This window comes from Beta vulgaris, chromosome 5 (assembly GCF_026745355.1).
Source record: "Beta vulgaris subsp. vulgaris cultivar EL10 chromosome 5, EL10.2, whole genome shotgun sequence".
In the NCBI taxonomy this organism is placed as follows: domain Eukaryota; kingdom Viridiplantae; phylum Streptophyta; class Magnoliopsida; order Caryophyllales; family Amaranthaceae; genus Beta; species Beta vulgaris.
In genome coordinates, this window is record NC_079206.1 from 58,652,615 (window position 1) to 58,670,987 (window position 18,373).

Genomic DNA, 18,373 nt, shown 5'->3' on the forward strand with positions numbered 1-18,373 from the left:
TGGTGACGAGGGCTGGTAACTTACGGTACGTTCTTTTCAACTTAAAAAATTAAGTTTCAGGTCCAATAAGTTCAGATAAGTTGCAATCAGGTCCAATCAGGGCAATAAGTTACAATAATCAGGTCTAATAAGTTTCAATCAGGTGCAATAAGTTCCAATCAAGTCTAATAAGGTCGAATAAGTTCTAATCAGGTGCAATAAGTTTCAATCAGGTCCAATTAGGTTCAAATAGTCAATGTTCATTAAACATTTGTATTATTGTCCATTATTTTATTATTTATATCACTACCAGGTGATTATGTTATTATTAGAATTTTAATTAAAGTGCCACAATGGTTATATAGTATTATACTTGTATTATTGTCTATTATTTCATTAAATATTTGTATTATTGTCTATTATTTTATTGTTCATATTACTATTAATTAGCTGATTATGTTATTATTAGAATTTTTATTAAAGTACCACAATGTATAGTATTATACTTGTATTATTGTCTATTATTTGATTATTCATATTACTATTAGCTGATTATATTATTATTAAAAAATATTATAATCATGGTCAAATAAGGGTGTCTTATTAGTTACATTTATCAAAGTCATACGACATCTACAATAGACGTAGAAACTAAACAAATACATATCAAAATGAAATAAATACAATTCTAATATGACAAAACCATGATCGTTGAGTAGATCTAACAATTCTGAACACCCTCGTTTTTTACATCGCTGTCTGATGCAGCCTTCTGCAAGGGGGTCTGTTGATCTTTTGTAATTTTGAAGTAGAATAGGATTCAATTCAGGTGATTGTAAGCGAAGTCTTGGCATCTGTTGCAACTCCGCACAAATTTCGATCAACAAATCAACATCTTGAATTACATAAAAACCCAAAAACAAAATCTTCAAACTCTCATATGGAGAAATAAAATCCAATACATGAGTAGATATAACCCAATATATGGGTAGAAAAACTCTCCATTAGAGAGACTGAAGTTTATTAAAAACACAAACATAAAAAAACTAGTAACAAAAGGAAAATAGGGGCTTACTACCGCCCAAAAGGGTGGTGGTAGTCCCTAAATTGAAAATTAAGGTTTTGTGAGAAAGGAGAGAGAAGAGAGAAAAAAAGGAAAGAGGAGGCGGATAATGTTGTGTATACTGATAACTAATTAACCCCTAAATATTTTGATAAGTTAATTTGAGAAGACTTTACTCTTTCCAATATAGATGGCGGATTTTTTTTTTTTTTGGGTTGGATATCTGAATAGTTATTGCAAAGCGTGGATTATGGACTAGGGTGCACAATGCTCATTGTGCACCCAAAAAGAACATACAATTAATATAAAACAACACGAACTTTTTTCAACAATTTTTCTATTTCAAAAAAGAACACACGACTTAAAATTAAAGAATGTGTAAATCTATATTTATAAAAGAACAAATGTTATAATGAAAAGAACATATAGTAAATGAACATGTACACTTAAGGTAAAAGAACATATACCTATAAAATTTAAATTTGAAAAAGGAATCTTTACTTGCAAAATTTAAGGAAACAAATAACAATAATTTTTTAAAATTATAGACTCTAAAATTGATAAAACGACGTAGTTTAGAAAAGGGTGCACCATGCTCTACATACACTTGGGTGCATGTACTTATTTGCGTAGTTATTGAGCCATTTAGGATTTGAGGATAGTAAGGGCAACACTTGATAACTAATTATTGGAGTCTGTTACTGAAAAAAGAAAATTATTGGAGTCCTTTTAAAAAACTCTAACAAAGGCATTTTTAGTAATTTTACGAGTTAGAACTACTCTACTAAAAAAATGAAAGAAAATCAAACTCAAATATAGCATCAAAAACATAACAAAGAAAATTATATCAATCAAATATTTGATCAATCAATACACAATCAAGTAGTAAATCAAAAAGAAAAATACAATCGATTAACAAAGTGAAATGATTCAATTAAAACAAAATACTTTGTTGATAAAAATATAAGAAATCCTTAATAAATCTGTGTAACATTCTTTTATCGCTCATCAGTTTTAATTTAAATAATCTTAAAGAAAGTATAAATAAAATAAATAATAAAAGACGGGTTTGGTTAAGTGTATAAGCTTAATCAGCGAAATTAGCTAGCCCAAAAAACATATGGAAAATTAGAATTTAATAATCCAACCTTTAACCGATCTTCTTAAAACAATCCCACTTATAAGTTATTTTTGAATAACCCAACCTTTTGATGGTATCTTCTCAAAATGGTCCCAAGTGACTTGCAACCTAAACTTCAGGTAATTTTTTTTGCCTCCTCCTACTCATTTCTCTCTCCAATCTCCTTTCACTCTCCTCTCAACTTGCTGGCCGCTCTCAACTCGTCGAGAAGCTCCTCTCGACATCTTCATCGTCCTCAACACTCCTTTCTCTCACCTTCTCGAGATTCGTCCGTCTTCGTCGGTCGTTCAATCAGTGGCAATCGTCGGCCGTTCTTCTTCAACGGTCGTTCATCACTGTCGAAATTCTCTCTCCCAAACAAGTCGGGCGGTAACTTTATCTCTCGCCTTTTACTTTCGCCGTCATTGAGGATAGAAAACGAGTGACTAAGGGGTTAGTTCCGGTGGAGGCGCGTCGGCACAGGTGGGTCGAGAACATGGATGTGTGTGAGACAAAGGAAGTGCGGGGTTGGAAAGGTGGCTGAGAAGGTGAAGGTCCGTAGGGTGTTCGGTGGTTGTATGGGTAGCATCGCTGCGGTGGTGAAGTGGTGGTTCGGTGGTTGTCTGGGTAGCGTTGCTACGGTGGTGAAGTGGTGGTGAAGTGGTGGTGGGGTGGGTTGTCGCGGGCTGGGGCTGCAGGGGCTTGGGGTGATGGTGGGGTTGTAGCAGGTTGGGGGTGAGAATGGGGATGGGTTGGGGCTGCAAAAAATTAGGGTGGGGTGGGTTGTTGCGGGCTGGGGTGGGGCTGCAGGGGCTTGGGGTGATGGTGGGGTGTGGTGTGGTGGGGTGGGGTGCGGTGGGGGTAAAGGCCTAGCATAGGATGGTGCAAGTGGTGGCTAAGTGGTGGTGGTTGTGAAGGAAAAGAGGTAGAGGAGGGAGAAAATAGGCTGACCAATGATAGTGTGACGCGTGTCACACCTGACTTGTTATACCGGTCACAACAAGTCATGGACCATTGTGAGAAGATAATCCCAAAAGGTTGGATTATTAAAAAATAACTTACAAGTGGGACTGTTTTAAGAGGATCGGTTAAAGGTTGGATTATTAAATTCTAATCTTCCAAAACATATCTAATATTCAAATTTTACCTTTGCTTATGCCCAATAAAGTTATAAATTATGTTTTAAAAAAGTGAGGCACGCATTATGTGCATAAATTGCTATTGTAACTGACCCGAGGCATCGTTCGGTAAAAAAAAAAAAAAAAAACTAGTTTTGTTTTATAAGTTGAAAGTTATTTTCAAAATGAAGAATTTGTGGGGGGAATGTTAACAAAAGACGGCCAATAACACAATAGTTTAATTATCTGGTATAGATAATTTTTTGGCCGGAGCAATCAGTTTAATTCTAAGTGCGACTTCCACTAAAGATAGAGAGGACTAGAGGAGTTGATATCTTAGACCCGTTTCATAAATAGCTTGATAATAACCACAATATTGGATTCCAAATTATCCCACTTACGCCAATTCTAAAGTGTATATTTATCCTATCATCGTCGGAACTCAATATCAATCAATAATCTGCAATCATTTATGAGATGAACATATTAAAATCTAGACAGGAAGGCTAGTTGGATTATTGCCAGTTTGCGACTTGAACACGCTTAGGTTGAAGCTGCTTCTTTCACCTGTCAATCAATTAGCAAAATCCTATGTTCACATTAGGAAGTCTTTGAGCTCTTTATGAACTCGTCTTATCTGAGGGGTCCATCATGATTTTATGGCCTCTTTGATATAAGGCTACAAAACTAACATATCACTATATTATATTAGTCGCTATTTGGTTAGAGGTGGGCATGGGCCAGGCCAGCACGCGGACCGGCCCGACTCGAGCCCGCTCAAGGCCCGTTGTTTGCTACGTGGGTCGTGGGCCTATCACGATTAAGAAATTTTATTTCCAGTCCATTCCGGCACGAATGCTCCTTTTCTTTGTTTTTTAGTCTAAAATTGCCAAAAAAAAACAACATAAAAAATGTATCAGGCCCGCCTGCTGGCCCGAGCCCTCCCCGCAGACCCCTGGGCCTTGACCGGACCGTGGATAAAATCTGAAAATTTCAGGCCTGGCTCGGCCCACCATTCATGGGCTCGGGCCTGACCCGTCCCGCCAGTACCCAAAGCCCACGGACCAAGCCCGTGAACAGGCGACCCATACCCAGGTCTATATTTGGCTAAGGTAATGTTTGGAGGTTGTTAAACACCACCCTAGTTTATTTCCTTATTTAATTTTTAGTAATAATTTTGTGGAGTTGCATATTTTTATAGTGGCGTTTTATAAGTAATTTATCTTTTCTTTCTAACATTTTTTATAAAAAAATTAGTAGTTCTTGTAGGAAATTAAAAAAGAAATGTTCAAAAAGTTCAAACTAATCTAAAAGAAGTATAAAGAAAGAAAATAAAAGTTAAATAAAAGTAGAAAGTAGTATTGATGGAGATAAGGAAGAAAGTGAGTAGAGGGGCTGGCTATGGCCAATGTATGTAGAAATGATAATAATAGTCTCGTGTATTCATAGCATGATGTTCTCTTACTTCAACCAATTTCCAGGTGAGAGATTGTCGGATTTGATGGGCAAGACAAAGAATAAGGAGAGGTGAAAACATGCGGTAGGTATAAGGTATTAGCTGCCAAATTAAAGCAAGCAACATTGTGGCATGAGCCTGCCCGGCCTGGTCTCCGCAAGATTTTTGTTTAAGCTGAAGGAGGTAGGAACTTTGGGAACTTGTTCACTGGGTAAGCGAACACTTTGCCCAGCCAGGTGGTTTGTCTTGGGCGGGTGGCTCGGTTTTCTACACGTGTTTTTGCGAGTTAAATTTAATCGTGGTCGTTGGATTGTTTTTAGTCCAATGAGTATAAATACTCTTTTTACTAGTTTTAGAAGGTGTAGCACATAATGCCATTATTCATACTTGGTATCTCATCTATTCTAGGGTTTTAGGAGAGTGAGAGAGTTTGTGAGAGAGTTGTATGTTCGCCATTGTTCACCACTGATTTCATAGTACAAGTTTAATTTGTGGCTTTTTTTTTCCAAAGCTCGAGTTTCCCATATTAATATTGGTCCTTTCTTTGCTTTTCCTTTTGGTTTGCTTGTTTGTTGTTTCAATTTCATGCTTATTCCTAATTAGTGTTAGTTGTCATAATTAGTTAGCATTTGTTCTAAATCACAATAATTGGTGTACCAAGGTTTAATTTGGTGTAATGTGGTTTAGTATTGTGTGAATAGTAGGATTGAGCTAAAAGAAGAAAATGACTGTACTCCTACTCCTGGTCTAATGGGTTTAATTTTGTTTCAAAAAAAGCAGGGGAGTTTATAAGATCTAAGAGGGATGTGTCTAAGAACTCGTCAAGGTTATGGCGAACTAGTTTGCCCCCAAAATGTATGTCTTCCTATAGCAATGCCTTTGGGGAAGAAGTGCTTGTAATGTCAACATTAATAGAATCATTACTTCTCACCCTAAGTTCTATAGTTTGAATCCTCTAGAAGAATAGTCAATGGACCATATATTTAGAATTTGTGTTAGGGGAAAAGAAGTTTGGGAGTCTCCTCCTAGTAGTGATTTACCGTTAGCTGAGTGGATTAGGTCCTCCATGACTACCCATCCATCTCTCTAAGTCTAGCCTTTGTGTTCACCCTTTGCTACCTTTGGATTAGAAGGAATGCTTGGCTTTTTAGGAAGGTTAATCTTTCTCCATCCTTCATAAAAAAATGGATTCTCCGGGCCTCTGCTGAATGGTTTTTCTCCAAAAACCAACATATAGCATGCCCCCCTCTTCTTCTCCTTGGTCCCCGCCTCCTCTTCGGACTCTAAAAATTAACTCAGATGCTTCTTTTGTTCATGAATCTAAACTAGCCGCAGCTGGTGCAGGGTGTAGGGATAATGTTGGGAATTGGGTTAAAGGTTGCTTTATTACGTACTTTGCTAATTATGCTTTGGAAAGCTGAACTTAAAAGGTTTCTATTTGTTATTCATTGGTGCATATACAAACGAAAAGAAGAACCATAACTTACGCTCGTCCGGCTTGCCGTCGTTTCGTGCCGCCATTCGCAACGAGGAATGCAACGTTTTTAGTTAGATCTATTTTTTTTCCGGCTATTTTCTATAATTTATGTTTTAAGTTAGTTTTAGTTCGTTTTTTTTTTTAAAAAATTTCGTTTATTTTCTGTAATTTATATTTTTAGTTAGATTTAGTTCATTTTTTTTAAAAAAATTTTCGTTCAATTTCTGTAATTTATGTTTTTTAGTTACATCTAGTTTTTTTTTTCGTTTTTTTTACTTTTGATTCTGTAATTTCTGTAAATTTCGTTACTTTTCGTTATTTTCGTTATGTTTTTACTTTGTTTTTTTATTGTTGAATTGGAATTGTGTATGTATTTTTTTCGTTATTTTTACTTTTGGTTATGTAATGCAGCGTTTTTTTCATTTTTATGCTCTGTATTTTTTTCATTGTTGAATTGGAGTTATTGGTATTCATTGTTATATTCATTGTTAATATTCATTGTTATGCAGTATTTTTTTTTATGCTATGTAATTTTCGTTTTTTCGTTGCTGTTATATTCATTGTTATTGGTAAAGGCAAACTTGCAGGGTGCAGGTCTGTAACTTTTTTTTTTTGACACAAACTCAAAAATCTGATGCGGTTCTTAGCGAAAACCGTATCACTTAATGTGATTAACTTATGCGGTTTTCGCTAAGAACCGCATTAGTAAGTCCTTTCTAATGCGATTTTGGACCGCATCAATAAATGGTTATAAACTGCTGCGAGCCCACTTGATGCGGACCAAAACCGCATTAGAAAGGCCGATTTTGACCGCATCAGGTGGAGTTTTTTCCACTAGTGATATCCAAATAGTGGAAGAATGATTCCTTGGTAGTTAAAGGAATCTTGAATCCTCCACAAAACAAGGGTGGGTTATCTGACTTAATGTCAACTTGCAAAGAGTCCATTTCGCAGGTTCAAGGGGGCAATATTGTGCATAAAGGAAGAAGGATGAATGGGATAGCAGATGACTAAGCAAAATTCACGAGGAAAATATGGGACGAGTGTTAACAAATTTTGTATTTGATCCCCCCGTCCGTATCTATATATCTATATAAAGCTGGGTACATAAATCCTATGTGTCACCCTCACAATTAATTTGCCAAATGTCAAATTCTCATGCCTTCTCACAATCAATATGCCACATGTAAACTGGAGGAAATCTATTGCTTATGTGTCGCTTGCATATTACTTCAAGACGTGTGCCGTAATATTTAAAGCTAGGAGAGAAGATTAAGTAAATCAATTACAATCCTCTTCATTAGGAAAGAGTATTATAATCATCCTTAAATCAAGCAAATAAACATATAAAAGATTTATGTACACGAATTAAGGAAATTTGATTGGAAGATTTATTTGTTATCATCCTTAAATCATTTAATTTGCTTTATCAATACAAAAATCATAATACTACACGTGTTGAGTTCATGTCCGTCAGTCTCAAATGACCAGAAAAGATTGTTATACCGTTTGTTGAGTTCATTGCTCCATCAATAAAAAAATCATAATACATTAATCCATTGCACTGATTAATATAATGTCCCTTAATGTAAATAATAATTTCAGACTATTTTATTTAAATAGATAAATCATGTAGAAAATGAAATGAAAGAAGGAATATTATCATCACATGAAAAATTGTAGATTGTAGAAAGTTAGTGAATCAAAAAGTTTTTCTTAGAAGATGATTTAATCGATGAGTTGTTATGAAAACCGACATGTATGAAAGTTTTTAGCTTTAGTTATTTGGAGTATTGGATGGGAAATAGATGAGATAGAACATGAAAGGAGAAGATGGAGAATTTTTATGAGAATGGGCTATGATTGTGTTATAAAGTTGTACAAGAGAGATTTGTTTTTAATAAAGAACAACGAGGCAGAGATAATCCTATATAAATAAGAATGGCTAATATTGTGACAAGTTACAAAAAAAAAATTGGTCATTTTATTGTGTAAGTTTGTACTAATATTACAAAATATAAAATAAAAAATAATTAAAGAAATTACGGATGGAATTGGATTTATCTATATATATGCACTACATTTATTATAAGTAGACAACATTTTGAAAATGAAATAAAGATAATAAGTCGTAGCCGAGTAAGTTTGAAGGATTGGATTATGAAAGATGGTTTTAGATACACCTAAACGAAAGGGGGAAAATGGTACATTTTAAGTTATAAATGATTTGTTACCTACAAAGAATAAAGTAGATGTGGGTAGAAAGACTTTTAAAGGAAAAATAAGATTAACAACTTAGTTATATAAAATTAGGGTATTATTTTTTGGACCATGTTTTTAAAACATTTCATTAGGCAAATATATATAGATAATTTGACCAAACCAAATTTGTATGATGACCTAGAATGAAATTATGATATCTACACAATTTTTAAGGAAAAATTTAGAAAATATTTTTTCCAAGTATTGAAATTAACAATGAAGTGTCACTATTTCAAGCAAATATTATTTTAAAAGTATGAGTAATCTATATATTTATCTAAAAGAAAAAATTATTTTAGCCACCTGAAGAGAATAGAGATTTTTTAAAAATAAATATCTTTTAACTTGAGCAACGAAAAATGAAAATATTTCCAAAATTATATTACGTCTTTAATTATTAGTTATTACCATAATATATTTTGGACGATATAACAAGGATATAACACTATTATATTACCTTTGCGAGCACTAAATTTTTTTTCATATAACATTGTTAGTAAATATTCCAGGATTGTTGAGATTGTACAATATAACAAGGATATAACCTAAGTGTCATAAGTCGGCACATGGGTTGCAAGCTAATTTTCGAGTGTTCTAAATACAAGATCATAAAATTTAAATCACCAACTAATATTTTTATTTTTAGCTGTAATTTTTACAATTGTTGAAATTTGAAATTCAAAATTGAAAACGGACTTTGAATTTTTTTTGGAAATGATATCAGTTAACTATCCTGTTTTTTTCAAAAAATTGTTAAAAACGAAAATCATATGTCACCATTTATTTATTTTTCATGTTTTTCAATAAAACACTATTAAGAAGCGCAATCAAATCACTATGATTTCTTGCTAAAAATTATCAATTACATCATATTATGCATAAATCTTTTAATAACTGAACATTACATTATATGTTTATATCAGAACAACTTGCAATATTAGATATAGTATATTTATATGAGTATGAAAATTGTGTAGTTTTTTTTTTGAGGGAAATGAAAATTGTGTAATTGATATTCATTGTATAATATAATCCATACATCTTTAAACCATAACTGTATAATGTACGGGTCATAAGGCAATTTTAATTATTTTCAATACAAGAATATTGATTGAACACAAGTAATCATTACAACAACAAACACTTCTCCCTAAAATTGTAACTATTCAACGTACCAGGTTTTAATTATTCTTAACACAAGATTATAAAATTTAAATCACAAGCTATTAGTTTTACAATTTAGATAGAATTGTTCTAATGTAGTTCTCAAAGTCTAAAAGCACGGACGGTATAGTCAATAACATTATGGAAACATGCATGTAAAAAGTATTCCATATTTCCAGTATAAAAGTATGAGCAAAATTTTCAGATATCAAGGTCATTTTATAAGAATCATAACTATGTAACATACGGGTCATAGCCACATATAATACTCTCAATACAAGATTATAAAATTTAAAACACATGTTATTAGTTTTAAAATTTAGATAGAACTATCTCATGAGTTCTTAAAGTCTAAAAGCATTAAATATAGTCATTGAAATTCATAATAATATGTCAAAAGTATTTCATACCAATTCAAAAGTGTTGAACAAATTTTTTTCTTTATATAAGTAAATAATCATGAATTCAACCATTAATTTCCTATAGCTGAGCACTCATACTTTAGAAAACCTGTATATGGGAATAGCACACTAAAATTTACTTTTTTCAAACTTATATGCATGTTTCATTTTTTTATATTCTTAACTTTTATATTATCATTTTATAGATTAACGGGTTAAATACTTCCATCATGATTTTAGGAGAGATAATATAAAATCTTAAATTTATTAAAACAGAAACTTCCCGTACAAGTGGCACAAGTCTCAAACTGATTTTAAAATGTATTTTTAATACACGATATGATTATAAAAACTTTAAATCACGAGCTAATATTCAAACTATAATTTTACGAGACCATCCTAAAATATTAAATTTATAAAACAAAATTTTTTTAAGTTGATGTGCTTTTTGTTTCATTTACGTATTTATCAATTTATATATCACAATTATAAGATTTTCAAACTTTAAAATGTTGTAACAAATATCGTGATATATAATGATACATTTTATAATCTTTCAACTTTAAATACTTGAATTCTAATAATTATGAATTAGATAATGGAATAAAAACACTACTTAATAAACAAAATGCAACCCATAGATTATGCAGGGGACTAAATCATATCTATATAAAACCTCCCGTGCATTTTGCACGGGTTAAAAGCTAGTCTATACTAATATATTAAAAGGCGTGCGTAAACCAGGAACGGTGCCACGTGGCGCTCTTCCTATGAAGTTTTAGTTCATGTAATCCATGTACAATAAAAAAAATTAGAAATTGCATAGTATATGTTTTGATCCCGCGACCTCAAGTTTATGTACTAAAGTTTTAACCACTAGACCAAGTTGTATTTAGTGCTATCATATCAAAGTACAATATTAATAAGTGAAAATTTTCTTACTCGGGGCATAGCCCGGGCCTAATAACTAGTTTAGCTAATTAATTAGATACTGAAAAACTGGGTTCTATGGAGGATAGTATTAGTCCTTCCATAAACTTTGAGGCTTGTGGAACGTTTAACAACTACTAATTATTAATCTACTTTTCACTTTTTAAAAAAACTAGGATTTGTTGTTGAAAAATCAAAGTTTGGGTTCTTTGGTGTAGAATTTTAATTTTTTTTTTGATTTTTTGGGTAAAAATTAACAACGGAAGAATTGAGGTTTAAGAAGTTGATTGTAAAGATTCCGGATTTTGGGAAATGCAAATGGAGGATTATTTGTATAAAAAGAATCTTTACTTGCCTCTTGAGAGAAAGAAACCAGTTGGTATGCTTGAGGATGAATGCAAAGTTATTGATAGAAAAACACTTAGAAAGAAAGAAACCAAGTGTGTTTTTCTCTTGAATTTGGGTTTTCCACGTTAATATTGGTGTGTTATTTCCTTGCTTTTATTTTCTTTGGTTTGCTTGGTTGTTGTTATTTCATGCTTATTCTTGATTATTGTTACTTGGCGTAATTAGTTAGCACTTGTTTCTAAGTCACAACAACACACTTTCTTTATCCAAAAATACCAGACATAAGTGTCTAAAGTGACGTATAATTTATAACGACAATAAACAACTTTTATTACAAAAGTATCACTACTGATTATGTTCCCACTAACCTTATTAAATTACTAAACCTTCACCTAACCCTCATTACTAACCCTAACCTTTCCCGCCCTTTATACGCCTATCTGACCTCTCATATCTCTCATCTCTTTCGTCTTTGTCTGCCAATTCTCTCGATTCTTCTTAGAACTTACCCTAAAATTCATAAATTATATTGAATCCCCTTCCCATCTCTCATCTTCCTAAGTTCTTTATCGTACAAAGAACCCCAACCCTAAATTTTAATTGTGGTGGCCTTTGTGGTTTTTTGGTTTACCTCTATCTTCCTTCAAATATGTGAATAACCCTTTTTTTTTTAGATTTTTAAAGATTTTTGATTCCTTCCAATCATTAAACATTTCACTTTTTCTATATCTAATTTGTTGGGATATGATTTCATATAATTCATACTATTCTTTCTTCGTATTTCATGGTTTGGGATCTGAAGAAGAGTCTTGGTTACCCGGGATGCTTGATCAATAGAACAATGATTACTTTGACAATTCATCTCCAAACCTAACTTATGTTTGTAATAGGCAAGAAGAAACCCCGACCTAAAACAATGTCGACAATAAGAAGCTTATAGTTCCTACTCCTATTATCCTTATGATGTGTGGCTAAGACTTTTAGTAGGTTGTCCATGTTTCATCATTCAACATTTCACATAAATACATGTCATATACATAACAAAACTTCACCCCAAAAAAGCACAAAACAAGAAGTGATATATATCATGATCAATTGTGATATTTTACATGCATATTACTAGCTACAATTCCATCAATATTTTGCATGGTGGTCAGTGGACCCGTAGTCTCAAAACAAGTACCAATTGGCAACTATCTAGATCTTAGTACATACCACCGCACCACTTGCTTGCAAACTGACAATCGATATAAATGTGTGAGTGAGAGAATTATCACTAAGTAGTAAGTTCACAACATATTAGTGCACCATTCTTTCTTCTTTCTTTCTTTCTTTCTTACTATTTAAACCGGCCTCCTCAAGCACATATAGAGTACTCCTTTCCAGCCATCTATCTAAGAAGGGGAGAAAAAACTAAGGAGAAAAAGTGTTCCTTGCTTGCTTCGAATAGTTAACATACACATAAAGATTGACATATAAGAAGTCATGGAGGACAAGAAGAAGATCAAGTATAGTGGTGTGAAAGCCATGCCTTTTGTAATAGGTACATATATCTTATCCTTGCCATTATAATTACAACTAGTTTTTGGCTCGAGTCATGTCTTGGGTTGTTAGAGGATAACAATTATGACCTACAATGAAGCCACAAACTGAATTTTTTGTGAAAAATGATGATTAAATCCTTTTTCCCCCTCATATTGCCATTTATTATATTTTATTATGAATGAAGAATATGATGTTACTCCACCAATAAATTTGATAGAATGGAAAATGAGTATGGGCTCCCCTTACTAGATAAGGGGAGGAAAGTTTCAAAAAGTTTATCATACATCTAGGTGTACTGTGAGCATTGTACACTTAAGGCTATTTTGTTACTTGCTCATTTAAAATCATCCAAATGAACAAAATGTACATAAAAATGTGAGAGTTCCAAATGAGCAAATAACAGAAGTTAGTCTTGGGTGTACCATGTATACTGTACATCCCGGTTTATAATGAATGAAATCAGAGAGTTCAATCCACACACAAGTCCAAAAGAGATTACATAGTAAAATCAATTGGAAATAGTAAGAGTTCCTCCTCTAGCTTATACGTGATACTTTATCTCCTCTTTTTCAATGTGGGACAACTCACATGCGTATAACAAACTTGGGATTCAACACTTACATTCAACCAATGATTAATTGATTGATTTGTCATCAAATAAGTGGGGGGAGTGATTTGAACCCATTGAATGGGGGGAGAGCACCACACAAAGTAAAGCTTTAACTTAACATGGTCTAATACATATTGTACTACGTATAATCTGATGAGTGAAAATGATTATTGTGCAGGAAATGAGACTTTTGAAAAGCTAGGAACAATAGGAACTTCACACAACCTATTGGTGTATCTAACCACTGTATTCAACATGAAGAGCATGACTGCTACAAATGTCCTTAATATTTTCAACGGATCAGCTAATTTGGCAACCCTCCTTGGTGCTTATCTATGTGACACATACTTCGGCCGCTACAAGACTTTGGGCTTTGCTAGTGTCGCGTCTTTCATGGTACTACTATATACTCCGTTCTTCTCATGTATACTTCTATTTATTCTCTTTCCATGAATAGTGTGTCAATATTGATTTTAGATACACAAAACACTAGCTATACCCATGAACACCTAATTAACAATTCATACTGGTATGAGCAATAAGAGGACCTAGGAAGTACGAATTATCTCTTAGCTTGGAACTTTTGATTTGGCCGGAGAATATTGAGAATTTGAGATGGTATGAATCTATACTAATATATTAAAAGGCATGCCTAAAGAAAGAACGGTGCCATGTGGCGCTCTCCCTAAGGGGTGTTTTACTCCATGTAATTCATAACAATAAAAAAAATTAGAAATTGCATAGTATAAGGCTTGATCTTGAGACCTCAAGAACATATTCTAAAGTCTTAACCACTAGACCAAATAACATTTAGTGTTATCATCTTAAAGTATAATATTGATGAATGAAATTTTTTCGTACCCAGGGCATAGCCCGGGCCTAATAACTAGTTCTGAAGTAAAAAAGGAAGTAATATACTAGTAGTCTTTTTAGACAAAAGAGTTTTTATTAGGTCTTTCCCAACAAATTGATTATGTTAATAGGTCTTATTTGATAGAAAATTCCTTGATTAGCTTGGGATATATGTTTCATAAAAATAACTTCAGGAAGTCAAGATGGTTGTTGAGAGACTTCAAAGTGATCAATTATTTCATTTTCCCTCTGTTTGTTATTAATTTACCCCCTTTACTTTTTCACGATCTTCATGATAATTTTAGGGTAATGATTTTCCTTGAATTGAAGAAAAAAAAATAAATAGGTCTTTTTATTGCTCTGACCTTCCAGCTAGCTCTGAATTTCTGAGGACAATCACAAGTGATGGGGTGTGTTGAAACCCATCGAAGGTTCACTTGTGAGTGTCCCACGTTGGAGAAAGAGGAGCAATAAACCACTTTATAAAATTAGAAGTTACTCTTCCTATCATCGATTGGTTTTAGGATGGAACCTCCTAGCTTGTAACAGGGCCGTTCCTGATAATTTTTGGGCCCTAGGCGGATCTAATTCATCTAAAAATAAAGGCCCCTATATGAGTCGATCCTAATATTTTATAGGTCATATAATTAAAACCTTCGTACCTAAAACTATAATCTATATTTTGTTAATGATACCAATAAAAAATAAGCACATAATATTATTAAAAATTGCACAAAATAGCACAAATTTCACTAAATATTCAAAAAGTGTATCAATTTTTATTTAATTGGTCATAGTTAATTTCTTTTTTTGGCCCCACACGATCGTGGGCCCTGGGCGGTGGCACTCCTTGCCTACCCTCAGAACCGGCCCTGGCTTGTAAGTGGGCTAAACCCTCCTCCTTATTGGGTTACCCATGCCCATTTTCATATAGTCTAAAAATTAACATGGTATTAGTGCCCGGATTGCGAGTCTTGTTTAAACTGGGTATTTGATCGCTACTGGATAAGGATTTACCTCGATAGGATGTCCAACCCCTAAGAGGATTATTGCTCTGATACCATGATAATTTTAGGATAATGATTTTCCTTGAATTGAAAAGAGGTAAAATACAGCTTATATACATCACTAATTTAAGCTACAAGCCCAACTATGTATGGAAACAGATAAACATAATATACAGAAAATACTTTACATATACAAATAGCTTCAACACGTTTGCCGTTAATATCTTCAATTATACACTAACAAAATTCATAAAAAGTTGATAATGCAAATCTATGTATTGAAAAATGAATCTAAGAAGATTTCAGATGTTATGTTCAGTCTTATATATTAGTGTCATCAATTGGTTAAAGTTAATGAACTTTGACTTTGGAAAAGTAATGGGATAAACTAGTAAAAAAAGAGAGAGTATAATGTTTGAGTTAAGAACATAAATTTACTTAGATCTTCTTATCAATGTAAGTAACATGTTAACATGTCTTTTATTTTTTATTATAGGGAATGCTGTTATTAACACTAACAGCAGTAATATCAGAGTTGCAACCTCCACATTGTGATACAGCAGAAAATTGCATAGGACCAACAACAGGACAACTTGCTTTTCTAATAGGAGCATTAGCATTTTTAGTCATAGGAGCAGGGGGGATCAGGCCATGTAATTTAGCATTTGGGGCAGATCAATTTGACCCGAAAACTGAATCGGGTAAGAGAGGGATCAGTAGTTTCTTCAACTGGTATTATTTCACACTTACATTCGCAGTCATGGTCTCAGTGACCATAGTTGTATACGTACAGACCGATATCAGCTGGGGTATTGGACTTGCAATACCAGCAGTTTTCATGTTCATTTCATGCGCTTTGTTCTTCTTGGGGACCAGGATATATGTTATGGTTAAGCCCCAAGGAAGTCCTCTGGCAAGTCTGGTGCAGGTCATAGTAGCTGCTATTGCGAAACGGCAGTTGGAGTTGCCGGAAAAACCATCCTTCACTTTGTTTGATTATGTTCCTGATCAGTCTATCAACTCTAAGCTTCCACATACTGACCAATTCAGGTACTTTTAACTATTTTACTTCCATACCATTAACACGTAGTACTAGTTAGTAGTTATGCTTACTCAGTTTTCTAATAGTTGATCCAATTTGACTTTCATATTGTTCGATACTTCGATCACATATTATTTCACTAACATGTAAATTGCTTTCCATTTATCTTTTTATAAGTACATTCAGTATTATATAGCTTATGCATTCATTGATTCACACGTGAAAGTCAAATTTAAAAACTATTGAAGAGTTGAGGGAGTAATGTAAATTTGGAATGCTTTTGTATACTTGAAATGTTGGGAAAAATTGTTTAGATTCTAGATTTTGGTTTGCAAGATCATGTGCTTAAGATTTGTTAATCAAATGTTCCTCTAGTTAAGAATCCATAGTCACGTACAAACTTACATTTTAGAAAAAAATATTGATATTTGATGACAAATGGAATATAATGTGATCTAAAAAAGGGGTTAGAAAACTATGTGGAATGAACAACCATTTGCTCATCTAATATCTGATGATATCAACTGATAAAATAACATCTGATGATGTTTTTTGGTTACTGGGCATTTAGATGCCTTGACAACGCAGCTATCATAACGAACAACGACAAGATCAACCCAGAAGGATCAGCAACAGACCCATGGAAACTCTGTTCAGTACAGCAAGTAGAACAAGTAAAATGTGTAATCAGAGTATTTCCAATCTGGGTTGCAGGAATCATATACAATCTTTCGGCAGTAACAATGACAAACTACACCGTTTTTCAAGCCTTACAATCCAACAGAAGCCTAGGAACAAGTAACTTCAAGATACCAGCCGCGTCCTACTCAATTTTCCCGATGCTAGCAATGACAATATGGATACCTCTCTATGACAGAATCATAGTCCCCAAACTCAGAAAAATCACAGGAAAAGATGGTGGAATTACTGTCCTACAGAAAATGGGAATCGGCCTTGTTCTCATGGTTATTACCCTCATTGCTTGTGGGTTAGTCGAGCACATGAGACGAGTCATTGCTTTGACTAAGCCGGCTTTGGGGATTGATCCCAAACGGGGTGCTATATCATCACTCTCCGCGATGTGGTTGGTGCTTCCTTTGACATTGTCAGGACTATCAGAAGCGTTTTCTATGATTGGGCTAGTTGAGTTTTACTATAAACAGTTCCCTGAGAACATGAGAAGCATTGGGGCCGCGTTCTTGTTTTGTGGATTAGCAGGGTCGAATTATCTCAGCAGCTTTATACAATCTTTTGTTGATAAGATGAGTAGAGGATCAAAGGATGGAAGCTGGTTGAAAGAGGATTTGAACAAAGGAAGACTTGACTATTTTTACTATCTCATTGCTGGTTTGGAGTTGGTGAATCTTTTTTACTTCCTGATGTGTGCAAAGTGGTATAGATATAGAGAAACTATTAGTAGCTCTCTTGATGAAAGCATTGAAGAAAAGAAATCTGAAATAGCTCTTGTTTGATTTGATGATGATACCTTTTTCCTCTTCTCTAAGGAAACTTCGGAGAACATGAATTTTTTTTCACTTATGTCTTCAAGTACAAATCGAAATCTGAAATAGCATTTATATGATTGGGCGTTGAGACTGACATACTTTTCTCCTTATGTATTCATGGCTAATTGATATTATAGAAGAATATATTGAGACGAATCCAATAACATTCCACATTATTTTTTCTCTTGATGTACAAATAATACAAGATGGTCAACATATGTTTTTTGAATAGTGCCAAAGAGTCAGAATAGTAAAAACTGAAAAAAATGGAGGAAGTATGAAAGAAAATATGCGTTCATAAGATATTAAGATTTCACAAATATTGAGGAACTTTATTTGAGAATAATATGGCCTTGTTTTTTTTGGGCTGAATTGAGTTGGAACTGAATTAAAGTGAATTTAAGTAAGTTGAAATGAATCGAACTAAAGCTAAGTGAGGTGAATTCAATCAAAGTGTTTTATAAGTTCTATCAAATAATGAACACCAACAGGTC

The 18,373-nt window shown here is 33.4% G+C and overlaps 1 protein-coding gene across 1 annotated transcript; it reads left to right on the forward strand.

The window, feature by feature from the left end:
- Positions 1-12,629: 12,629 nt before the first annotated feature.
- Positions 12,630-17,909, forward strand: LOC104894117 (protein NRT1/ PTR FAMILY 2.9). The gene is made up of 4 exons (XM_010680288.4): positions 12,630-12,861; positions 13,652-13,869; positions 15,829-16,382; positions 16,946-17,909. The coding sequence occupies exons 1-4, from the start codon at positions 12,804-12,806 to the stop codon at positions 17,844-17,846; spliced, it is 1,731 nt and encodes a 576-aa protein (XP_010678590.2). The 5' UTR covers positions 12,630-12,803; the 3' UTR covers positions 17,847-17,909.
- The last annotated feature ends 464 nt before the right edge of the window (positions 17,910-18,373 follow it).